A 26983-nucleotide genomic window follows, 5' to 3' on the forward strand; every position below is an offset into this window, starting at 1 on the left:
TTCCCCGGTTCTTCATTCGCGAAGAGACTTGCCATTTTTAAGACCAAACAAGCACAGCTGTTGAAGCCACTCATAGTGCATCTTTTTCTCTAGCCCCCTTAATGGTTTTCTCTTTAATTTACTCCAATTTGCCAAAGTCTTTCCTTCCACCTAGGAGCCCAAAACTAGGCACAATGTGTCAGATATGGTCTGAATATAGGGGAATAATCACTTTGTACAGCATTGTGGGTGTTTTTCCTAGTTGAAAGTTTTTGCTTTTGCCTTCAAATTTCGTGATGTTTCTGTCATCTGGTTTCTCCAACTCCCTTAGACACCTCTGCACAGTAGCTCCACTGTACAGCATATCAGTCTCTCCCATTTTGTGGAAAGCCATCCATAGACTTGCTGAAGTTGCATTCCATCCCATTATCCTGGTCATTAACAAGTACCTTAAACAGCATCATAGCTGGTGCTGACCCCTGAGAAATGCACCATTAATAGTGAACAAGTTAGATGTCAAATTGCTCACTGCAATCCTTTGAGCCTCTGGCTCCCTAAACCTTGGTTCTTGTTCTGCTAGAGGGTGGTCATGACACTGGCCTTTTTCAAACTGTCAGGAACTTCTGATCACCTTGTAAAGATATGTTAAAGTAGCCTCACAATTTCATCATGTAGCACCTCCACCTGTGTTGGGTGCAAACTGTTCCATTCGATGGACTCCCTCTATCCAATTCATTGAACTGGAACCCTGAACTTTATTTTCCTCTCCTTCAGGTAATACTCCAGTCCTCATGCAGACCTGGAAAGTCTGAGAACAAAAGTTGCCCTCAGAGACCAAGACAAATACATGTAGCCTTTTCTGTGTCCTTTGCTGCTCACAGTTACCTTGATTAACCCTCAGAACCATAGAATGGTTTGGGTTGGAAGGGACCTTAAAAGATTCCCAGACCTGTGCCATGGGCAGGAACACCTTCCACTTGACCAGGTTGCTCTAAGTCCCATCCAACCTGACCTAGTTTTCATTCATGTCAATGTCAACTTGATGGTTAAAAACAATTAAGAAAATACAGGTTTTTTTACATCATATTTTTTAAGTGAAGTTAAATTTTAGAAAGACACTCCTTAAAAGACTTTTTCTTGTAGTGAACTGTGAGTTGCACATTCCCGTGTTAACACTGGGGCCAGGATGTATCAAAGATGAGTCGTGATGCCTTTAAACCTCCCTTTACATCAGAGGCTACCATTATATTAAATAGGTAATATAAAAATCCTACTGTCTTGCTATTCCAGGAGGAGTTGGGCGTTCGTTATCTGAAAGTAAAATGAGTTACATGATCTGTAGTTATGGTAATGTAATGATGGATTCTGTTGCAATGTGTTTGGGAACTTGGATTGCCCGGGAAATCTGGGCTTCTAATGCTGTGATTTGTACCGTGTGTCGAGAGCTTAAGAAATGAGAAGGTCACTTTTTGTCAAAATATGGATAGAAGGTAGTAAGTATATGTTAATTGTTTTTTCAGAGGAAATCATCAGCTGTCAGTCTAGTTGCTGAAGATGTTTTTCTTGCCCATTTAAAAAGGCTTTCCACAGCATGTTGGGCTCAGACTCATGGAATTGTTGTGGCAAGGAAAGCAAAACGCCATCAAAAAATAGACTATTTTGTAACAAAGAAATAATGTCTCTGGATAGCTTTTGGCCCGGTCTTTAAGACCTTCAAGTTAAAAGATTTGAACTTTACTGAATAGGAACAATCATTACAGATTGAAAAGATAGTGATTTTACAGTTGATAGCTTTGTTCAATTACAGGGTACCCTGGTCCTTACAGGTTGGTTCATTCCCAGATTTTGCTGTAGAGCTTGTTTTTCATTAGCTTTGACAATAGGCAGACAAACCAAGAAAGTGATTTTTGGTATAAATCTGTCTTGAGATAGAGGAAAAATTGTGGTAGGAATCTTCTGTTCCTGTTTTACTGTTGAGTAAAATCACTATCCAGACAGTATTATCCTTTACTGTGGCAAAACCTTTGGCTTGCATTGCCACTGTATCGGATCTGCATTGAGGGGAACGTAATCTGTTTCAATGACTGCATAGATTCTGCATAACCTTTTAGTATAAGTAAAGTAGTAAATGCCCTTAAGAAATATGTTTGAGGAATCAGTGGAAAAATGGATTTGATTATAACAATGCAGTATTTTCAGGAAAAAATCTGGATAAAAATTACCAAAAATGCCATGTCTAAGAGAACACCCTGTGTAAAGGGATAAAAGAAAACAAGAATATGGATGAGTGCATGGAGGAAGCATGAACTGAAATATCTTATACCATGGTTCTGTGGAGTCTAAATGTGAGACTTTATTTTACCAGGATAAAAATAATGGCTAGAAAGACTCCACCATCAGTGTAAATGCATTACAGTGAAATAGCCTCTGTGTAGTTCTGATTTCTTTCAAAACATTCTTTGGAAACTTTTGTTGGGAAAAAAAACCTTCATGATTCTCTATAGGATAAAAAGATCTAGAAAATTCTATAAGAAAGTGAGAAAATACTGCTTTTTTCACTTGCAGGTTGCTTCATTGAAAATCTTATCTCAAAGCTCAATAATGAGGTCTTCTAATAAAGTATTTCTGTGAAATTATCACTGGGGTTGCATACAAGGCAAGGACCAAATCTTGTGTATAAAATTCCAGCATATCCAAATTCTTACTTCTCTGTCTCAAACTTGGAATTTTAGGTAAACCTACTATTTTTTTGACAGTAAGGTTTGGACAACTTTTGTAATGTCTTATTCTTCACTGAGATTTAAAAGCCTCGCATTTTATTTTAAGGATGTAAAGTATTGTCTGTACAAGGCTGAGCATTCTTTTTGGACACGTATAAGTACATTCTAGTGCTGCATTTTTTTTTCCAATCCAAATTCTTTATAAGGAAAACCTTGAACCTGCAATGCAAACCATGACAAGTTATTCCCCTTAACAGGCACAAAAATAGTTAAATATCTGAACAGGAGTACAGTAATACAAACAAGTATTTATATATATATATACAAGTATTTGTATAGGTACAGATCAAGGTTAGCAGGTAACCTATGGCGAATTAAGTGATGGACATGAAGTCTTGAGTTTGATCTTGGTGTTTTTGAACATCTCTGGTTTTTTAGAAGGCAGTGTCTACTGTGAATGATAAAAGTTAAGAATTTAAAATTTTTTAAAAAACAAGACAACAAATGGGTGTTCCTTTTGTCTGCTGGAGTAAACACACCCCTTCCTTTGTATATGAAATGTTTTTATTTTTTGTTCCTATTTAAAAACCGGTATCTGGTTTTGGGTAATTATACAGGCTCTTTAGTTCAAGAGTTGAGACTTGATGACTTGTACTGGTTAAAATAGTTCCTCACCTGAAATGTATGCATACTGGGTATCTTAATATCATCCTCGGTTTGTGATGACAGTTGGAAGGTTGACTTCAGAGAGTATTTATGAATTTAGGTTTAAGGTGGAGACTGTGACTAAACAAAATTAGTCACATATGTATAATAATACAGTATTAATGATTATATATTACATTACTGCATGTTATATATACAGTTAACCATCATAAATACAACTAGTTTCATGCTACTCAAAATCTATGGCTTTCACTCTCCTCTTTATAATTCCTATGAATACTTCAGGGTTTTTTAGGGTTTGTCTCCGTGTAGTGTGACTGTTTCTTAGTTTGGCTGTTGTCATATTCTTTCTTAGATATTCCTGATTTCCAGTGAGGGAATAGTTGAATTTTTATGTGACTCAGCGTAGAAAAAACCTAGAGACAATATTGAATTGCCAACACAAAATTACATTGTCCGCTGCATGAAATATGGCATGTGAAACAATGTTTTGGGGAAAAAAAAATTTCCTTGAGTTTTAAGTTGGTAATTCTGTGTGAAAAGTAGGCTTTCATTTGACATCAAGCTGCTGTTCTAAATAATGCTTCTTTTTCTGCCTGAGTGTTCTGCAATGATTTCCTTCATCTGTTTGATATTCACCTGCTGCTGTGGAACAAGCTACCATTGCAAAATCATCAAGGAGCAGATTTATAGCAAGAAGAGAAATTTATGCCGTAAATTTTCTGGCTCCAAGAGCAGACTGCTCTTAAATTAATGTTAAATGCTTTTATACATGAGATGAAAAGCGATTTTCTTTCAGTGGAAGGTGCTCATTGAGCCAAGTACGTTGGTCTTCAACTAACTGTACCAGCTAAAACTCTAGAGTGTTGCAGAATTCTGTGCCAAAAGCAAAGCACCTTTCCTATGCCAGCTATTAATCCTAGTGATTCAGTTTCCACTGCTTTTCAGCAGTACTAGTTTTATTTCTAGTTGAGACTTTTCCTATGCAGGATTTTCCACTGGTTTCTGATGTTGCAGCTAATCTGTATTCTGAGTAATTCATGAGAAGGAAAAGTGGGAGAGATGAATGAACCTCGGTTATCAGAGACTGAGAAGTGGGAGAGATGAATGAATCAGTTATCAGAGACAAAAAAGTGGGAGAGATGAATGAAGCTCTCAGTTATCAATCAAAAGTTTTCTAGGCACAGGCAAGTACTAACTCAGCAGCAGCAGAGCTGTTAGTGAAGCAATCTGGAGCTACTTCTGTATTCATCTCCTGTTTGAACAGCAACTCTTGAGTTTGATCTGCTAGAAGGAATCAACAAACACTCTTGTTCTCTGGGGCACTGTAGTGTCTGAAGAAGAATCCACATGAAAACCGGTGAGATTAATCAGCTGGTCCTAACTGAGTCTTATTTTAAAACCTAAATAGCAAGTAAATTCTGTGCTAGCTGAGATGTTGGAGTGGTCATTTGAAGCTGGGTGCAAGTAGAATAGCTTAGTTCCTAGTAGAATAGAACAGCTTAGTTCCTTCTGCTGTACCAAGCCCAAAATGTTCCCCTGCAGCAGCATATTCAGCTGGGTTTTAGTAATGCAGAAAAAGTTGAGACTCTTGCCTTTTAGCTGAGGATGAGTTAGAGAAAATTAGTTTATTGTAAGAACCAGTTCATTAATCTTTGCTGAGCCCAAATGGGTTATATTTTTCTGTGCTGTCCTGTTGGTGGTGTGGATGCCAGTCCAATTGCCTGGAGGAGGTACCAATTGTTATACCAATTGTTACCAATTGTTGCTTCCTCTGAGGTGTCCTTTTGGCTAAAGTTACAAAGTTCAAGAAACGAGTAAAATTAAAGTGGTTGATTATGAGTTAAAAATTAAAGTAACACAAAGTTCTTCCCCTCAACCTGCTCACGTCACCCTCTTCAACAAATCCACCTCCCTCCCATTACTTCCCCAAATAAATATTTATCTACGTAATGGAGTTCAGTCTGGTTTTCAGCAGACTATAATGTGAGGAGCATATTTGAGGGCATTTTTTATGTTAACTTTAAGATGCTGACAAGTAGCTTAATTGTAGTGTTAAGCCAAATGAGCATCTTAGAATGCATGACAACCTTGTCTACAGGGTGTCTGTTTTAGTTAATGGAAAGTAGTGGTACAGCTCACAATATGTTGTGGGCTTTTTGTCGTTGGTTGGTTGATTGGTTTTGATGTTTTTAATAGCAGAACGGAGAACAAGCGTTTTCACCAGGATGTGCCAGTCAGGGTTCGTGAACAAGCAGGGAAAATCATCTTGCAGAACTCCACCACCAAGATATATAACTTGATGTCTGGACCAGCATTTAGCTGCTTTTCAAAAACATGTATTTTTAAGATGCTGGGATTTGAAACGTTTGGAATTTCTTTCTAGCGTTGTGCCACATGGTTTGAAAATCCTAAACAGGCGTTTGATGAATCAGTGTCTCTTTCTATTCCTTCTGCCCCGCAAAGACTGCACATTTAAGAACATGTTGTTATGTCTCTCTAAATTGAGAACATAGCAAAAAAAAAAAAAAAAATCCCTGAATCACCAGAAGCAGCGGTAGTGGGAAGTCATTTTAAAAACCTTGTTACATCACTGAGAAAAATACTAAAGGTTGAGAATGAGAGCAATCACAACTTTTCCTTGCTCTTGTTAGTATATGTAAATGATCTGTTCTGTGGCTGCAATCGTGCTGTTTTTCATATGAGTTTGATCAGTTAAGTATGTTTATCCTTTTTAGTTCGAGAGAGGAAAACCAAGCATTCACTTTTTGTGGAAAAAAAAAAAAGGCTTAAGTCAGCAGACTGTGGATTGGTGTCACTGTGCTTTGAGCTTAAGAACTTGGGAGTGAAAGAATGAACACATTCCATCTGGGCAAAAGAATGATGTGTGTTAGGGTTCAGTTTGCTATGGTTTTTGAGCTTTCCATATGATCTCATCACTGGAGGAGGAAAGTATATTCTCCCATAAGAATAATCTTATGATTCATTACTACTGTGGTTTTTTGTGTGAGCCTTTTGAGTGCCAGACCTCCCCCTACTCTTCCCCCCCAAATAAAAACCAGCCACCCTGTCTTTGGCTTTATATGGTATTGCTGTAGGTGGACTTACCCAGAATAATGGTTGGCTTTAACAATCAGAGCCTTACATCTTTGTCTAGAGAAGTCGTCTTCCTAAAATATATTTATCCAACTAGTTGTCAAGCTTTACATTTTGGGAAAAAAGCTTGTACACTTTGTTTCCTAAGGTTCTAAGGTTTGATAAGCACTCTTTTGCACGGATGTTCTCTTGTGTGAATTTTCACTTTTCTGCAAATATATACATATTATAACTCATACTAAGTTTAGTAAGTTTACTTGGGAACATACGATTTCTCCATTTTTCGTAGTTACTGTTCAGATTGTCCCAATTGTTAATTGTTCAGTTCCCCAAATCGTTGCCCTAATAAGTTAGCAATCAGCTTTTAGAGCAGCTGTGCCTTTTGGCAGTATCATTGGAAGCTGGAGATAGATCCCTTTGCTCATTCTCCCACATCCCCTAATGAGCTCTCATTTGGGGAAAGGGCAGCCTAATCCAAGTGTAATGGCTTCTGGAACTGTTACACGACACCAGGCAGAGGCAAATTTGTAGACAGGCAAGTAAACCCTGTAGGATGCTTGGCAAATAGGTGAAGATGTGGCAAATAGGTGAAAACCCTTTTTGTTTCCTCCTGGAGCATGAATGTAGACAATGTGTTTATTTCCCACTAGTGGAAAGTACTCTGTCCATAAGAAATGTGCGTTTCTGATCAGACCAAAGGGATTCTGGTGCAGTGAATGAAGTCATCCTAGCACAGGTCAGTTCCTGCATGTAAGGGACGTGTGTGTTACAGCAGACCCTGTGGAAATCATGTATGAATACAGAGATCAGTGAAGACCTGTTTCCTGTTAGAAGTACGGCAGGGAAGTGTAAGAAGCATGATAAGCAAGAAATATAATAAGTGATACTGTTCTGATTCAGTTGGCTCTTTTTCCTTTGAACTGAATGTTAAGTTCATATATAATTTTAAAGGAATAGAAGAGCACTGGCTCAGGTTTTAGTAACAGTCTGTGTGTTAAGCTCGGCATTTTCCTAGAAAAAGTTGATTTTTTTTTCGAGACTTAAATATTTACTTTATGGTGTCTAATGGCTACAATATATGACATACTATATTCAAATGCTAAACTATCAAGTGGCCATTGAAGAGCAGACTTGAAGATTCTGTACTAAAGCTCATGCCTCCATGCTTTTCTTCAAAGAGAAATGTAATCACCGTAGAGAACTTGTTACTAAGAGAAAGTAATTAAATAAATCTCCCCTAGCTAGCGTACTGTGACAGTTTAATTTGTTTCTAATAGGGATAGCTTCATTTTTCCATCTCTCTGTTGCAGCCTGATAAACAAAGTGATGGTTGGTGGGAACTGTTGGCAGGAGGGGAGTGTATCACCTTCAAATCGATACCTGGATGTGAAAATTACATACCTGGAACACTGAAATTTTAGTTATAGGATTTGTGTGAAATGAAGGCAGAAGTTTTATTGTGTAGTGATTGAAAAGGTCAACTGGAAATTGTTTTTATTTGTAACTTTTAGAAGTGTGTGAATCATCTCGTACCTTTATATGGATAAGAATAATTCCCTGTTAAAAAAATTGTTTTATTTTAAATGGAGCATGAAGTATTTGAGATCTAGACTTGGGTAATAGTTCCAGTTACAAGGCATAGCCTGAGAAGCGGAACTAAAAATAGTTTAACAGTTGTTAAAGAAAAGCTAGAAATTCTACCAAGGTCATTATATTTGCACTTGTGAAGTATGCCATTGAATACCAAATAGTTCTAAAATGAATAGGTTTTTCTTTTTCTTTTCCTCCTCCCCCCTCCCCCCCCCGTCCTCTCGATATGTTAAATAAAATCATAAAAACTTCTATAAACTTAGACCTGTGAAAGGACCAAGGCAAGGCAGGGAAAGTTCCCTGAATAAGAACTCCTAATCTTTGACGATCTGTCCTAATAATTAAGTCTTCTGATCACTGTACCATTACTCAATCACTATGGTTCTACCTTCATTGTAATTGGAACATATTAACTTAGAATCATGGTCTCAATTTTTAATAGATTTTTTTTCTTTTTTAATCTGTCTGGCACATGACTGAGTTGAAGTTATTTTTTTGGCAAGAACTCTGCGAACCACATGGCTCTGCTTCCAAATCAGTATCTAGGTCCTGTCATCTACACTTTATCATGCTTGTGATCGATCCAAATTCAAATGCAGTAAAATTTGTTGTGGGTTCAGAAGTTTTCCAAGTTTACTCTAATACTGTTAGGCATTTTAGAAAAACCACTACTGTTTGTCATGTACTTTGTGAACAGTACAGAATGTTTCTGGGTTTGAACTTTAGGATGTGTGCCAAAATATCTTAAAAATTAAGAAATCCAGTAGCCCTCTTCTCAAGTGAGTGAACATTATTTAACTGTGCCATATTTTTAGTGGGGCTGTGAAACACATAAAAGTTGTAACTAAATTTATTTTCTTTGCATCTAATCTTTCTTCTTGGATCAGATGTGGTCCTTCCAGTCTAAACTGTAAATTATGCTTAGAAAAAAACCACTGTATATATGTATATTGTAATTTTAATGTCCCTACATTGAACTAGTTTCTGGCTAGGAAAAGGATGGTCTAATTAGAGGTTACAATCCAATTCTTATCTAGCTGTTGAATAGGTGATGAGACTAGAACACGTACATTTTTAAAATTAAGAACATAGTTCCTTGTTTTTTCTTGAATCTCTCATGTGCATAAGAGGCATGATTTCAGTACTCCCTCTTCTCCCCTAGCCTTGAAAAGCATCTCAGTGTTCAGTGCTTTTCTAATTGTTAGATTGTCATGGAAAGTATTGTAGAAATTGATGTTGTTTTCTACAAAATGTCAGTATTGAAAGTTAATAAAACAGCTGGATACAGTGCAGAATTTTCTTGTGTTGGGAGACAGAAATAAGATATTAGGAAATTCAGCATGGTCTTTAAAACAAACAAACAAACAAACCCAACAAAGACATACCCCCCTCTCTAAACCAACCAACCAATAAAGACCAAAACCTCCCCTACTCCCTGTCCCAGAAAGATGGGTGGGGAGGTATCTTCTCCCCCCTTCGTAAAATATGAAGAAATACTTCATTTCTTTCCTTTTGTAACTTTTGAAGAATGTCTGTCTCCTCAGCCTTCTCGGTTTTCCAAACGGCAGGCCACATTCCTTGCAAGCCAGGCATCATGTGCTTTCTATAATGTTGGATGTACCGGAGTGGTATGTTCAGAGAATTTGACTTACTGATAAGATATCATTCTGTTCTATTTTTACTTCCTGTCTGCATCTGGACATTTCCCGTAAAGCCAACTTGCATAGTGTCACCTTTTCCTCTCCTAATAAACAGTTTGGTTATGGTATGTTCTGATTTCTTGTGTTTCTAATATGATGGCATTCGTGATACGCTCCCTTGTATCCTTTGGGCTGTACTTTAGCTTCCAGATGACTGGCATAATCAGGATTAGCTACTGATAGCAATCTCCTTATGAAATTGCACTTTTCAGTAATCAGTGGAACCTTTTTCTCAGGGAGAAAATGTTACATCTAGGTGTCAACTGTTGTAAAATGTGTCAAAACCAAAATGCATTTCATTTACGGGCTGGTGAATTTGTTGTGCCGAACTTTGTCCTACATGTGTTTGTTTTCTTCTAAATATGTTAAAAGGAGCAAGGGCCTTCCAAATCTCATCTCTTGTGGAAGTAACTGCCACTGGAAAATGCAAACTGTACGAAGCTAGTGTGACTCTAGATTCTTTACTCTTCGGTTTTTGCAGAAAACTTTGTGTATGGCTATGGCATTTAATTAAAATTCATGGTTGGTGGTGAGGAGAAAGCAGAGGGGGAAAGTGCAGAAAAAGTAAATATCTTCTTGATCTCTTTCATTAGTAGTTAGGCCTGTCTGTCTTGCCCATAACTTTTTAGAATGAACACATGTAAGCAAAATGTCAAAGTGCTACAGGGTTTATATTCAGAAAAGCGGGTATTTCAGCAAGTTGCAAGGAGTATTGCTTTAACATTTTCAGTTAAAAAAAAAAAAAAACTGACCCAAAAATTGATGGTTTGCCATAAGTAATTTTATTTTCTCCTCCTAAATATTTGTATTTTAACAGTGAACAGAGTATCTGCCAAGCACGAGCTGCTGTAATGGTCTACGACGATGCCAATAAGAAATGGGTACCAGCTGGTGGATCAACTGGATTCAGCAGAGTTCATATATATCATCACACAGGCAACAACACATTCAGAGTAGTGGGCAGGAAGATTCAGGATCATCAGGTAAGGAAATCTCTGAAAATTTGGAAGGATAAGAAATCAGTCTTCAGCAAAATGATGGGACTCATAAATAATAAATTGATTTTTTTTTCAATCAAAGGAGAAAAACTATTATTGCTTTTTCCCTGTGAACTAAGAACTTTACGTACCTCCAAGGCAACAGTCCTTTTACCATTCCTTCCTACAGATATCTCTACAAAGGCTAGTGGTGTACACAGAAGTCATCTGCTTGTTTTTAAGGCAAAGTAGCAACCTGAAAGCTTTTCTTCCCCACTCTGTGCAGTCAGGTGCAGTCTGTGTAGACACCAGCCGTTGTCTTTTAGCTCTTCCTGTCCTATCAAAACTTTAGATGCATGATATCTCATTTTCCCAGATCATTTTGGCCAAAAAGTTGTCTGATATTTGGTAATGCTGATCACCTACTACTGCTTTGAGGGACTGAGAAGGGAGTAATAAGGATTATATCTTAATTTCCTTGATGAAGTTACTGGATTGGGATTAAATGGCAAGTTTAGCATTGTGTCTTGAAATATGCTCTGCCATGTGATACACTACGATGGGGTTAAAAATCTGATCTTTTGTTGGAGGAAAGCTTCTTAAACTTGTTTCCCTTTCTCCCAGCATTTCATAGAATTCTTTTGGTCTGTTCTTGGTCATTTATCACACACCTGAAGGATAGACTGATAATCTCCCGTGTTATTTGTCATTAAACACTTATTCCAAGTAATAAATGGTCTCTGTGCATTCATCTGAGAACAAGTGTGGGTTTATTTCCTCCCATTATTCAGCAAAAAAGGTGAGAGTGATCCAGTTATCAAAGTGCAATGGGATCCTCTGAGTGGATGTAGTAAATTGTTTTACTACCAGCTCGAATTTATCATCTTTTGTGTGAACCGTAACAATCTTGCAGAATGATACCTCGTGATGCATTGTTGAAGTTCACATAAACTGCTGCTGAAAGCCCTGCAAGCCAAAGAGTGTAGCAGCCTCAGAGAGGTGATAACTTGGTTTAAAAAAAATACTCTGTGAAATTCATGGAAAACTGAGTTTCTGAATTCCAAGTGCATATTCACGTCAAGTAGTCTGCTGCTGCAAGTCAGAACTGTTGATGCTACTACATTGCTGTTACGAAACATCGCTGCATCTTTTGAAGTGAGAACACTTAAGCTACAAAAGTTGATACAAAATATCTCATTAGTCCCCTTGTGTATTCTCAGCACTGATTACACACAGCCTTGGAATTAAAATTGAAATGGTTATGTGCTTCAGCATTGTGGTCTTGCAGATTATGGTTCTTGAATTAACCCGTGTGGTTAGGAAATGAAATGTATACAAAGCTGAAACTTGTGGTAAAACAGCAGTTTTAAACCTAAGTAAATTTTTTTTCTTTTATTGATTGTAGGTGGTAATAAATTGTGCCATTCCGAAAGGGCTGAAGTACAATCAGGCTACCCAGACCTTCCACCAGTGGCGTGATGCCAGGCAGGTGTACGGTCTGAATTTTGGCAGCAAAGAAGATGCCAATGTCTTTGCAAGTGCCATGATGCATGCCTTAGAAGTATTAAATTCACAGGAAGCTGGTAAGAGTCTCTTAAGTATTTTTTTTCCCCCTAAGATTGTTCAAATGCAGAAATGGAAAAAATTCAATGATTATGTGGGAAAGTCAGTAAATCTTGTTTCTAATCATGATTCAGCCTCTAGGCATTTTAATTATTTGAGTGTTTTGTCTTACTAATTACTGCTTCTTAACAGTGATTCTCAACTGCACTGCCATCCCTGTAAATGCAATTCCTAGCAAGTAAATCAATTTTCATGTTATCTATTACCTATATAAACTGCTGGTTTTGCTTTTTTAAGACCTGACCAAGAAAAATGTACCTTGTAATTAGGATACTTTTCAGGATTTCTAGAGACATCCAGTGTTCCTATGTTGTGTCAGTATTTTTGCTTCGCGTTTATTACTGATTTATTATAAAAATATGAGGTTTTTTTTCCTCCAAACTTTGGAATTCAGATCATCCTCTTTGGCAGTTCTTACCATAAAGAGTTTTCTAGAGAGAGACCTTAAATTCAGAGATAACATTCAGAGGAACAAAAAAAATTTAGACAACAGGTCTGCCTTTTTATTTATTTGAATACAGGGTGACATAGGGTTTAAAAAATTGGTGAAAAAATTAGTAGCTTTCAGTCTCCAGGTGGTATCTGTAACATATTCTAAGTAGGCTCTACAGCAAATTGACCAGTATAACACTGTGATACATACACAGGGAGTTTTTCTTTTGAAATACTAAGAGTCCTTTGTGTTCTTGTAACCAAATAGAGTTCTTTTGTCCTCATTAAACTTTAAAGATTGCCCGTGTAACAAGAGATAGCTCTTCTGTACCAGTTTTCTTTCTCTTGTGTAGGAGAGGCTGTAGATAACCTTACTAGGACTGTCTCAACTGCAGCAAAAGAGGTGACTTCAGATAAAGTTGCTCTTTATTCTGGTGGTTCTTTCAAGACTTACCTTTTGAAACTAAGCTATCTAGACCACGGATGATACATTCTGCAGTCTTATACTGTTATGCAACATATGAGGCCAAAATAGAAATGGTAGCTGGAGTTACAAGGTTTCTTTTTGCCTGCTAAAATATTCCAGTTGTTTTCCATTTTCCTACCCTCAGTTGGGTATTTTCCTCTTGTAAATCTCTCAGTTCTTTCCCTAAGAATTACTCAGTTGTAAACACCTCATGCATTCTGACTGTTTGTCACCTGTCTCCTGCCCAACATTTGGGAACACGTGAAGTGCTGGTTTCTACTCTTTTAGTGTAAAGTCTAAAAAGGCCCTGATCAATGATAATTACCACAAGTTTGAGAGGTTTATGTTGTGTATGTGTATATGTATATATCCATATCTTCATAGTTTATTTTAACTCATTAACTAAAACTGAGCTACTAAAGAGGCTGAAATGACATGAGCAGGCATGACAGTGCTCATTTTTTGGTCAGTGTGTCTTTTTTTTTTCATTTCATGGATTATTGTAATTTGTCTGATCCTAGTTTTCTTGCTGCCTTATGCAAAGTATATGTGGGCTAACAGCTACATTGATATATTTTCCAGTAGCAGAAGTTTTAGTGAACTAAGATGCCACTTCAGTTGGAGTTTGTCTGCTTCATTCAATTTAAGACCAGTTAATTTGTGAGTGGTTGTTTTGTTTTCAGGCAAATTTTAAAATGAGAGTTGAGTATGACTGTGGGTATCACTCGGCTGCAGCATCACAACCTAGTTGCTGGCTACAGTGCTGTCATCTACTGGTTTGTTCTCGACAGTTTTGAGATGTAGCCCTGACAAGGACACGAATTAAGTTGTGTAATTATGTGTGAAAGTGACTGGTTGTAACCTTTAAGTTTTCTGAACTGTGAGGTAGTCACTCTGTTTCTCCTTGTGATTTGACTTGGTAGCAGGAGTAGGTACAAGTCAAAATACATTAACTAGCTGCATCACAAGCTAGTGATGGGCACAGGAGATAACTGTTCTTCCCTAGGCCCTGTCAGCCAGAAAGGACTGTGTAGTTGTTTAGGATCAGCTATTTCTGTCACTGACACATAGGTGCTCTTTAGCTTCCTTCACAATGAAATAAAACCAAAGCTTAACGTGATCAGTATCATTTTCAGCAGATGTCTGAAGATGAGTAGTTTAGCACTGCTGCCTTTAAAAAAAAAATCCTAACTATGCCTATAGGATTGCTCTGTAAGCCTTGCAACATTTCCAGACAATATTTAAAGATAATGTTTGTAATGTATCTGTGTTAGAATACTGTCAACAAGTGTTCCTAAATTTTATCAGCTGCGAGGTTTATCTTATATATGTGATCTACATATGTTAATATGTATGATCTACATATTACTCAATTTTTCTAACTTCTATCAGTGTAGGAATTAGAAAAGATCAAGTATCTTTCTAAACATGCCTGCATCAATGTTGGAAATAGGATACTGAGTAGCTTGTAGTTTAGGATCAAGCTAGTTGGACTCCTTGCTCAAAGTTTAATGCATTTATTTTCTCTATAGTTGATATAATTTCCTAAAAGTGCAGCTAGAAATGAATCCTTGCTGTTAATTTCTCCCCCCCCAGCATCTCTGAAATAGCTGAATATTTACTTAGATCGGTCACTGGCTCTGAGGCTCTAATATTAGCTCTACATTTTAGAAAATGCATTGCAACTTCCCTTGTTCTGTAAACAGATCAGCCTTTTTTTTTTTTGAAAAGGTGTTGGAAAGGTATATGTTATAAAAGGAATTTGTGCTAATACCTGAAGACCAGTGCGTAATATACTGATGGTATTGTTTCTTTAAATTATCTGCTATTATTTTAAAGACTTCTAACACATGCAGTTGGTATTCTGATCATACCGCTTCAAAATCTCTACTTAAAGAATTCAAAAATCTGTACTTGAAGAGGACAACTCATCTCTGATATTTTAAATAAATTGCTGTATTTTCTAGTGTATATAAAATAGCCTATAGAGCCTCCAACTCAAGTAAAATAAATGCTATATAGGTAACTTTCTTTTTACTGTAGAATTGCTTACAGTTGAAGTTTGATTCTTGCAGTATCCTTGATTTTCTGCTGTTTTCTCTTTTATTAGCTTGGTTATTATATGTTGTATTTTATTCATAAAAGGAAAGCACTTTTAATGTTAGCTGAGGATACTATTCAGGAATTCATAAAGCTGTAGATGAATTTTAAATTTTATGCAAGGGTTCACAGAAATCTAAATGACTTCTGAGGAATATTAAAGATTGTGCTGTGTACATCCTTTTAGTTTGCAAGTCAGCTGTTGGGTATGGCTCTCTCGCTCTTTTTAAAATAAAATTAAGTCATGGTCTCCTTCTCTTGCATATATTTGAAAAATGTCATTGATCTTTGCTTGCAGTTGGCATCCTCAGCTGTTCTGCTGGCTGCTGACAAAATTGGAGGTTGTTTAATTTAGGATCTCCCTCTAGTGGATCTGCCGAAGCTGAGGTGAAGGCACTGGGTGCCTGAACTGCTGAGCTCTCAGGGGTGGACTTTTCCTCTTTCTAATGAGTTCAGAATGCAGAGCAAAAGTCTCTGAAGTGAAAGGCTTTTCTGCAGCTGGCAGTTTTCTTCTAAAACAGTTTTCTTTTAAAAAAAACAGTCCAGGTTTGTCTCAAAGGGCTATGAAGCGGTGGCTGCCTTGTCAGTGAAACTGTCTGAAATATTCTGCAGGTCTAGATTTTTTTTCTCCCTCTGATTTACAGGGCTGATCATATGAACATCCCGACTTACATGCTTGGACTCTGCTTATTTTATTTTATGTAAAAATCAAAAAAAAGTGTTTTATCTCTGTTCTGGTTTGAATGATTGCATTAGATAGTAGCTGTTCAACCAGACACTATTTTCCTGCTGGCTAGTTGAGCAGATTGTAGGCCACCTGCAAATCCAGCAGAGAAAGACAACAACACAGGACATTATTTCTCCTGGAATTTTAAGGTAGACTACTAATACTACAGGTTCTTCCCTCCTGCTGTTTAGGAGTTGTGTTAAAACTGAGCTAAGAATTCTTTCTGTTACTCATTTGGGAAGGTATTGAAAGATTTATTTCATTGAATGATTGTTTGGAGTTACACCTTCATCAAATGACAAGTGTATGTCATCAGTTTAAGAGGGCATTTGAAGAGGATTTTTGGCAGTGTGCAGTGAGTTCAGATATTCATTAATTGGTCTTGTCTAAAGCTGATGGCTCTGTGAAGGTTTTGCATTGAATTACAAAAAAAATATTAATATCTGCATTAAGTAGAGCTCAGTGTTGCAGTCAGAGTGGCTCTGGAATGAGTAAAGTGTCAATGAAGGGAAATTAGATGGCTGGGGAACTTCTGTGTGTGAGACAATGGATTATTTCTTTGAAGGAATAAGGGCAAGTAAGGGAAGCGCAGGCTGGGAGATGGGAGGAACAAAGGAGTATCGTACTCAGTTTTGCTGCAAAAGTACCTACTAGTTCAGCAGGAATTGGTGTTGCTTTGTGTGGCATCTCTCTTAAATCTTAGGAAAGCTTTGCTAAGGGAATAGGAAACAAAATATGAGATTTATATATGTGTGATTTGCATTTGAGGAGGTACTTTGAGTTGTTTGTTGCAGAAGATGAAAGTGTCGGAAGAAGAACTGAAGGATGTCATACAACCGTAAATAAGCCTGTTCTAATTCTTATTACATATACCTAAGATTCATGATGCCTTTTGTACTAATCTTGAGCAGTTATATATTGATTCTTGAAAAGACTTTGGGGTGTTCTGGATATAAAGGCAAGGATAGGAATGGCTTCAGTGATGCTGTTGTAGTACTACTGCCTTAGATCACAGTTTAATTCATAGGAAAAGGGGGGGGGGAAGGAAAAAGAAACAGTTTTTGTGTTTCCAGGGTCTCATTATTTTGTTCATCTAATCTCAGGGGGAAAAAAGCTCCTGTGGTTCAAGTTCTTTGAATTTCTCTTGAGCTATTAACTTTAGAAGTTAGGTTGTCCAGTTATTAAATAAAAAAAACCTTTATGGGGTAAATATGCATGCTTTTTCCATGGCTGTATACTGATGTGCATCCTTTTTTCTTTCAGCAGATTTAATTAAATCCTTTCTGGTAGGGGAATGCACTCATATCATGGATTGAATAATTTAATATCTATGGGAAATGCAAACAGAACTGAAAATTGGGGTCTCCTAATTGGAATATATGGAGAGACTGTGGAAGACTGAAATGAGAAAAATATATGTGGAGCTCGTGGGGAGATCTCAGATGCTTCTCTTCATAGTGTTTTGGTTCATGTCATGCTAAAACTTGTTTTGAGAGCAGAAATTCTACAGCAGTGAAGTAATTATGCTATACCTGTACTCACAGCAAGCCTCTGGAGCAGGCTGTCAGCACTCCCTGCAAGAAAGGGAGTAACATGATGGTATTATTACCTGTGTTGTCAGAGGTTGGATAATATCTCCCATTTTTGCTAGCAAGATTTTTCCTTTCCTTTTAGATGTGGGATTGATTAAAGAAAAAATTTTGGTAGTTTCTAGATTTTTACAATAGCTAATCCTGATTAACTAATCCTGATTTACATGCCAAAATACTGACCCAAAGGAGTTTTAACTATTTATTACAAAGTACTTCCTTTTCATTTTAATTGCAGTTAAGATTATTGAAAGCATCATCAGTGTTGGTTGTGGTATTTAGAAGTGAAGGGAAAGTTTCTAAGTTATACGAACTTTTAAGGGTTGCCTGTACGGTGTTTCTGATTTCCATGGTTCTTCAGAATTAGTGATGTATCATGTGAAAACACTAATTTTTTTTTTAGGTGAACAACACAAAGAATTTAATTAAAATTTGGTAGTTGGTCTAAACTGTGTGGCAAATATAAAGTACAATAATTTGTGGATAAAGTATTGTTTAATAAATATTGGGGAATGTCAATATATATTTTACTCCTGAGAGTTCATATTGTTGTCTTAAAAATATTCCCAGTAGAAGTTGTAGATAGATGAAATCTGCCTTTTGGGAACAAAATGTTCTCATAAAAGTCATGAACATAGTTATGGAAAAACAGCTTTGTTAGGCTCATTTCTGTAGTATTATACACCAGTAGCAACAGTCATCACCTATACCATTGTTATTTAAACAAATTCTCTCGGAACTGGGGTGGGGAGGGAGGAGGGGAAGTAGTAAATATTCCACAGTAGATGGTACTGATATATTTTATTTCAATAATTGCTATTTTAAGTTTGTGATATTGTAGCTTCTCTAGGCAACCGTAGTTCTCTACTGCTGAAGCTTTGTCTCTGTCTCCCCCTGCATGAAAGGACAGCAGAGGCAAAGTGGAAGCCTGCTGAAGGTCACCCAGCACGCTGGTGCTGAGCCAAGCCTGGCACCCAGGTTATCAGCACCTGGTTTCTAAGGCTCTGCTGGCACTGATAGGAGGCTCTGCTGGCATTGATAGGAGGCTTACCTCTACTTAAATTCAAATGTATTTTAAGGAATGTTTTTGTTACTCTTGCTCCCTTTTATTATCTTGATCAGGTAAAAGCACTTGTGGAGTGAAATGGAAAGTATTTCCTTTAAGTATAAAGTGATGACTAAATTAACTCAGCTGAAGGTGGTTACAAAATGGTAACAGTGTAAGAGGAAGTAGGTATTTGAAGGAAAGGGAAAACTCAGCTGAAAGATGATTCACCCAAATAGAAGTACTAGAGAACAGTTTTGTCACTTGTTAATACCTAGTTTTTGGCCATCATAGTCTTGCATATAAATCCATAACACAAGTCAACGTCTCAAGGACTGGTGTGGCTTTGTTTCTGCTGAAGGCTGATTAGCAAGTCTCCCCAGACTTTGTTCTGCTGTGTCCTAGACCAGGACAGGCTCTGAATGGGAGGAGAAGGAGGTAGGGACAAGTGAAAGAAGGTACTTCACCATAATTGTTCTTACTACTCCCTGCATAGATCTCTGAAAATCCTGCTTTCCATTTATTCAGAAAACATTTTAGCATTTTGTAGAACACTTTTTTCTAAGTTCTTATATTCTCATACAGAAATACATCTTTATGGCTGTGGCTTTGAACTCTTGCCTGTGGTCTTAGCTTAGTAGGTGTACTCAAACTGTCCTTGATGAAAATTGTCTCTGAAGATTATAGTTAGTACAGTTATATTTATATTATATGCATGTGTAAATAAACTTGCTGTTTGCTTTCAGTCTTTGAAAAGACTATGAAAAGTCAAGTCATACTTTGCTTTGGATATCAGACTACATAATTGGAATGTTGCTTAGTTTTGGCACTAACATGTTGAGAAAGGAAAGAGTGGAAACTCGTAGTTACTGAGTTGTTTATATAAACTTTCTCTGGGGAGAAAGTAGAGATCTTCACCTCAAACTAAAATTCTCATGTGTGATAGTTGACCAACTTTACTGGATCTATTAAAGAATGAGAGTTTTTTCTTTTAATGCTCTGCTCTGAACAGTACAGGAAGTGCAGGAGTGAGGTTTTTTGTGTGTGTTTGCTTTCTTGAACCCTAGGGCATGTGAGGTTCTGAGAAAGATTTCATGTGATCTGACTGTCAGCAGTCCCCACAAAAACCATTTCACCCATCCTTTTCTTACAAGCCTGTCCAACCAAATGAAAGTATACATTGTAGCTCATTGTATAACTTGTAGTACATGTATTGTGCCAATCTTGAACTGCAGATACTTGGGGGTTTTTAGGGCTATAGGAAGGTTATGTCCTCAATGTCAGCCAGGTGCTATGTCAACACTGATAACGTAATCCAGGTGGCATTAAAAGAAGCAGAGTAGAGTGTGGTGTGAAACTCCAGAACAGACAATGGAATTGAAAGACTGGAGGAATGGAGGAACTCGAAGGCATCAAGGGAGGAGAAGCCACGTGTTTCCATCTCCAGTTTGCTAATTATGCCTTTATAGGATTGTGCAACTGAAATTGATTCAGCTTTTGAATGGAGATACAGGTAAGCTGTCAGTTAGGGCTGAAAATGAAGTTAAGGAGTTTGATAAACTCCAGCTCTGGTTGTGGTTTAAAAGGGTGGTACTGGGGATACCTAATTTGATTAAAGCAGCCCCCAGCAGTCTGTTGTTCTCTGAGCTATGCCAGCATAATTGTCTGTGTGACTACATGAAGAACCAGAACTGGCTGTGATCTAGCTGGTAAAAATGCTTCATGCAGGCTTTTCTTTCCCTGGATTTTTTTAAAGATTTTTAGACTTCCAGTCCATCTCTCACCATGCATTTGCCTGAACTGTCATAGAGGAAGGGTGATGTGATGCAAAGGTGAGAATAAGCTGAAAAACAGAAAGCACTAAAACTGGAATGGCTGCTGAACAAATTAATATGAAATTATATCCTCTGTCTGTCAGAGTGTACTGCGGAGTGCACCATCTGTGCTTTCTTTAGAAAAACAAAGATGTTAGGTTTTCCTTAAAACTCAGAATGAATAGACTATTCAGCCTCGTCTCTTACTTGGCTTGTACTGGTTTCTGAAGACTAAGTGATCCTGTAGAAGGATCAGACTTTTTTTCCAGGCAGTATCTGTGTTTCTCTTGGGGATTGATGTTTCTGAAATATCTTGAAGTGTTCAAAAGCCTCTGAGAAAGCTTTTTTTATTAGCTAGCTACTGCTTATTTAATATACCACCTGCCCCACCAGCCAGACAAAGAAATGATGGTCTTGGCTTACTGCAATAACTTTTCTAGGATAAAATGTACTTTTCCACCTGGTATGTACCTTTAACTTGCCAATGTCCATTAACGTGGTGGTTGTGCTTGCAGAGAGAAATTTGATGAGAGAACTGGCCAAATGACTTGGTAGAGAAACTTTTCTTTCTTGAAAGCCTTTGATACACTCAAATTGCATTTCCTTACAGCAAAATGTGTCAGAAATACTAGAACCACCAAGTTCATTGTCAGCAGATGATTGTGTTCTGCTCTCTTGCCTGTACAGCTATGAAGGAAGGACATCACTGGAGTAGGTTGGCCAAGTTAACCTTAACTTGGCTTGCTGATGGTGGCCTTCTGCAGAAGTGACAATATGATTTTCTGGCAGACAGAGTTCTGGAATAAAGTTTGAGGCTACAAGAACAGGTTTTCTCATAGCTAGGTTGATTGGAATAGCCAGTGCCAGTGAAGCTCGTTGGTTTCTGGAGGGGTTGACTAAAAAGAGAATGGGAGCACACTGGTAGAAAGGTTGTAGAGTGGTGGTCTGTGTTCAGGTACTGCACATGATAATACCTTGTTCCAAAAACCTCGGTTAAATACTCTTAAAGATTAAATGGACAGAAGCTTGAACTTCTCATTTCTGCTGTACTTTTTAGTACGAGAAATGGTTGGTAAATGGCCATAGTATGACTATTTCTTTTTATTTCTGTTCTTTGCTGTTAATTTTTAGGTCAGTGTGTTTCACACTGAGAAATACGAGGGGTGTTTCATCACGTATCTGATTCTTAAAGTGTTACTTGTAGTTTGCACCTCAGACTGTGAACCTTGACTTACTCCAAGGATTCTGTTAGACATGGCAAGCAGTAGTGGTGTATGTGGCATCTCTAAGCAGCAGCACAGCTGCTGCTGGACTGTGCCTTCTTGTAAAAGTCCATGAAAGGCTGCAGCATGGTGCAGGCAGCAAATAGCCCAGCTGCCTGCAAGCTACAGTCATGGCTTTATGGGCCTTAAAGCCTTCCACCTGTCACACAGGGGAGATGAGAGGAGAGCGTGTGCCTTACAGAAGTTTTAAAGCTGAAAAGTTTTCCAGACGACCAATATGACAGATGTTTCTACTCAATGATAATTTAGTTATTGTTTATCATTGCAGTTTAATATTTTACATTAAAAATAGTATAGATTTATATCTGTGGATATCTCTTGGAGATACTTCAGGCAAAAATAATGCATCAAGGGCAACATCATGTCATGGTACATGATACATGCTGAAAAGAGTAAATCAGGAAGACACCACCTCTGTAGTGCACTTTCTGCTTTTATCTTCCAGAATTAAGTTCCTGCATTACTTTCTGACTGTAGGATACACAGATAGTGTACACTTTTATAATTTTCAGGATTAATTGTCTTTATGACCACAGTGGACACAGTACTATGCTGTTCTGAGTAAATGAACCTTTTTGTATAGCCTTTAAACAGGGCACTTGTTTGCCTGTCCTAGATGTGTCAGTGTATCACATATGGTCTTCTCATGGGTTTGGATGACTTTCACAAGTTCAGATGGGAAACAAATTCTACATTTTGGTATTTGATATAGGGGCGACCTCATTACAACTCCATTACTGTAATTAGTTTGGTGGAATCTCAGCAAGAAATTACTGTTTTGCTTTGGGACATTTTCAGAATTTGACACATTTTAATCTTTTTCAATTCTGCTTGCTTATAAATTCCATAATCTTAAGTGTAGCTATAGTCCAGATAATTTACTGGTTTAGTGCCCGTTTTTACTGAAATAATGCATTCTTGATCCCCTGTATTCCATTCCACACTTCATCTTCTTCACTTCTGTTAATACTTTTTAAATAATTCTGTACTGTAAATACAGTTGAGAAAGACTGAAAAGTCTTTTCGTCTCTCAGTGTACATATACATTTTTCATTTCTAAATGTACATATACAGTTATTTGAAAGTTGTATGATTTAGAATTGCCATCAGTAAAAACTGAAGATGAATTTGCATGTCCTTCTCTTTTGCATCTTGTGCTTAGCAGGATTCAGTTTGTACATTGGTTATGTGCCTCTGTTCCTTTGGACCCGGTACTAACCTATCCAAAAAAGAAAGTCTTTGATCCAAGCTGATGAGCTAAAATCTGAGTAAATTTTGTTGTGACCTGTAGAAACATACTTTATCTTCCTTCTCTCAGTGTGGTGATAAGGTTCTGATGTTTTTTTTCTCTCCTGTTCTTTTTTTTTTTCCTTTTTTTTTTTTCCTCTTCCCCTTTTCCAGTGTTCTATTTAGGTGAGTATTTTAATTTTTTGAGCCCTTCCTGTTCCTCCAAGAATATTTGTTCATTGTTTTAAGAAAATATCAGACTTGGAGCGCTTTTCAAAGCTTTTGTCAAATTCCATCATATATAAAATGTGCTTTGCATTTCTGTGAAGCCTTCCCATCCATGTGAAATAAACTCATTCTGTAAATGCGTAAGGTAATATTTGTTACAGTTTTTATTTGCTATATTATGTTTTTGAGCTTGTTTGACTTAAAAGGCAAAAGTGAACAGTTCCTAAAGTCATGTGGTGGCTGGCCTTTTTCCTTGATTATGTGCTTTTCTGCATGGAAAAAATTCAAACCATTTTTATGGTTTGTCTTCACTTTTAGGTCCTACATTGCCTCGACAGAATTCACAGCTTCCCTCTCAAGTGCAAAATGGTCCATCACAAGAAGAATTGGAAATCCAGAGAAGGTATGGTAATAAAAGTAAACAGCTGTTAAATTCTAGAAAGTGGTACCTCCTAATGATGAGAAATTAAATGTCAAGGACTTAGAATTATTCTCTTGCATTAGGGCAGCATTTGTATGCGTGTGGTTTTCCTTAGCGCAGCTCGGCTGTGTAAAAGCTTTGATTGTAGCTGATCCCTTGTTCGTGCTCTCCACCCATTCACACAATGCAACTGCTGTTGGCCTGTCAGGAAAGAGCTGCAGATCAGAGGGGAAGCCTTGGGAGGTTTCACTGCTGTCAATTTCAACCAGACTAATTAATTTTGCAGTGACTGTTGTGTCTTCAGTTTTTGACACACGCTTATAAAGAAGAAAGCAGCAAGCAAAGAAGGAAGTTTTAACCTTTAGGAACAGAGAATTGTATCATCACAAATGACGGCTTTTCTTCCTGAATGTGGATGCACTAGACAGAATATTCTACTGCAAATCTTGTTTGCCTTCATTTATGTTAGTTAGCAAAGAAACCTTCCTTTTTTACTTCTGGTGTATAAATTTATGTAGCCTTTAGTTGTTCAAGTTTCAGCTGTAGCAGTACTGGTTATATCTGTGCTGCCTTCAGTGTGCAGTCTGTGTTCCCCTGACCAGCTGGCACTCCACCAAATTAAGCTGTTCCCTGCGATGTGAAGCCACACTGCTCTGTCCTATACCCTATGGGATATTTTTCAGACCCGTAACATTTTTAACGTATGGGTTTTTTTCCTGTTCCTTTTATTGCTTTGTATCAGTGATGTGCCCAAGTTCTAGGAAACTCTGTAGCTGCCAGATTCCCTCGTTTGTTTTGTGGCAATATGGGTTAGTGTTGTAGATTTAGTGTGTGGGATGTGGGTATGTGAAATGGCAAAGTCTTGTAGGACGGTGCTGTTAGACTGGGTTAAATGAAAACAGCAAGACCTTGGGCTGTCCCAAGCATACTGCCTGTGGTGCAATCCTGGATTGTTTTACCGTCAAAATACTCCCAGGAGATTAGCTGTTCCCTTCCTGAAGGGATGCTGGGAACCATTTAGGTCACATGCAGTACAGATGCAGGGAACAAGAGCCTTGAATAAATGGGAGGTGGTCCAGACTGATGGTGTGAATGCACCTAATAGCTTTCTGTGGTAACTGGAAAAATGCTTAAACATGTTTGGGTCTAATTGGCACTGAAGTTTTTTCTGTGTTGATATTTGGCACTTTGTTTATGAAAAGGTGAGCAGAACCAGATTGCTAATTCGGGAATAATATTGCAGGTTTGGTAAATTAGTAAATAAAACATATTGAACAAAGTTTTGACATCAAAATTGGTCATACTTGTCCATCTTTTTTCTGCAGTATATTCTTAATGTGAGCAGGGATCACTTTATCTGAAAGCTACCTTGTTTAAAAAAAAATAGCAAGAAGCTCATTACAAATTTATCTGTTTGATGTATTTATGTAAAAGTTTGCTGTCATAGTAAAGGTCTTTTATGTCACTTCTTTTGACAGACTTTTAAAAAGCTCTTTTTCTTTAGGTATTTTTTTCTGTTCTATATTAGTGGCTTTTAGTATTTTTATTTCATGTCTGTTCCTTTAGAAGGCCGTATTAACTGTAATTTCTAATGCTGAAATACTTTTCAGGGAAGCATTGTAGACAGGCATCTCTTCAGGAAAAAGTGCTGCCCTATATTAAGAGCTCTGCAAGTCTCTTGAAATTTTTTGTATGTCAAGGACATATTATCAGGTGGCATTCTTATGGCTTCATTTCTCATTTGATCAGTGTGCTCTAATTGTTTTCATCTAATGTAATGTCCTCTTTGAAGTCTGGTCCTGGTTTTGATTTGATTTTTTCCCTTAAAAGAGGATGGAGCTCTGGAGTGTTTACTCATGCTGCCAGCCAGATTGTCTGTGCAAAGACTATTGGTGTTGTGTCATTAAGCTTAAGAAGAACATGTAATTTCGTTAAAACATTTCACAAGTGCTTCTTCAGTCTCGTTACTGCTGTAACTACATGGTTTTAATGAAGGTCAATTAACTCTAAGCTCGAACTTCTCTTCTGTAGTAACTGTCTTTCAGCTTTCAGACTGTGAGAACCACAGACTTATTCCCATAATGTAGAGAGTAGTAAATAGTTGGGAAAAAAGGGTTTAGGCATGTATTACTTGTAACATATCTATGAGTGACATTCCCAATCTCATTAAAGGGTAAAGGCAGTGTGGGCAGAACTGAATCCTGTGGGGAGCACTAAGGCTACGGGGAATGCGAGAAATGGGAATAAATGTTACTGCATAGGAAGGAATATGGGGTTTGTGATGGATCAAGAGAAAGGCTGACTTTGCTAAGTCTGTGGCTTGTGAAATACGTCTGTTGGACGGGGGTTTTCCTTAAAATGTGGCTTGATAATCATTGTCTTTAAGTGCTACTCTCATATCCCTTTCCTTAGGTGTACCTGGATTTAGTAGTGTTTAACTGACTGCCATGTTGAGTGCAGGAAAATTATTTTTTGAAATTATTCTAAGCTGGAGAAAAACATCTGCTTGCATGAAAATTAAAGTTGGAAAAGGGACCCTTGTGGAGGTCTAGTCCAACCCTCTGCTCAAAGCAGGACTAATTTCAAAGTTAAATTATGTGGCTTGTAGCTTCAGGGTTTTCCTAGGCAGAAATAGAAACATTTCTTCAGAAGTATTTTGCCAAAGGACTGACCAGTGAAGAGCAGCATATTAAAGAGAGCTCTTCAACAGATCTGATGTTTTCCTTTGCTTTTGTAATCAGTGTTCAAGAATCTTGGGGAAATTAAGAACTGAATGAGATCATTCCCAGCAAAAGTGTGTTATTTTGGTTCAAAGATTCTTCTTTATTTTAGCAAGGATTTAGATGCCTTACATTTTGAGTAGAAGTGCTAAAATAGTAATATTACTTTGCTTATTTTGCTGCAGATCTTCTTACTTGGATGCTTACGCTGCTTACTGTGCAGTGAGACAATTTCTAAATCTTCAAGGACCAGATGCACAGTCTAAAACACTGAGGTTTTTATGAAGCCAAGATTACACATAAGATGTAATGAAATAATTTTGTCTGGTGAATTGATACCTTTGTTACTCTCTTTTAAGAAACCTTAAACACATGGCTTATGCTTTCCCTCTCAGGGAGTACTTGAAGTTAACTGTAATTTTCCTTAACTTGCACTCACTTAACTACAGTAATAACAAGCTTTAAAATGCTCCAGCTTCTATTTTTGATCCTCGAAACTTATATGAGTTGTTTTACATTTTGTCAGCTTGGTAGTCAGGCAGTGTTTATGAATTCCACCGATTGATAATGAGCCAAGTTG

At 37.4% G+C, this 26983-nt stretch overlaps 1 protein-coding gene across 5 annotated transcripts in view; it reads left to right on the forward strand.

Annotated features, from left to right (window-relative positions):
• ENAH (ENAH actin regulator) overlaps positions 1-26983 on the forward strand; it is an 89781-nt gene that overhangs the window by 33464 nt on the left and 29334 nt on the right. For 3 of the 5 annotated variants that reach the window (XM_027911424.1, XM_027911426.1, XM_027911427.1), the window contains exons 2-4: positions 10569-10734; positions 12134-12311; positions 23581-23665. In XM_027911424.1, coding sequence (XP_027767225.1) covers positions 10569-10734; positions 12134-12311; positions 23581-23665 — 429 coding nt within the window. Of the gene's footprint in view, positions 1-10568; positions 10735-12133; positions 12312-23208; positions 23221-23580; positions 23666-26983 lie in introns of all 5 variants that reach the window. The other 2 variants (XM_027911422.1, XM_027911423.1) reach the window with 1 other exon arrangement.

The sequence above is a fragment of the Empidonax traillii genome, unplaced genomic scaffold (genome assembly GCF_003031625.1).
Source record: "Empidonax traillii isolate 1590-97213 ecotype Southwest subspecies unplaced genomic scaffold, ASM303162v1 scaffold31:size1920502, whole genome shotgun sequence".
In the NCBI taxonomy this organism is placed as follows: domain Eukaryota; kingdom Metazoa; phylum Chordata; class Aves; order Passeriformes; family Tyrannidae; genus Empidonax; species Empidonax traillii.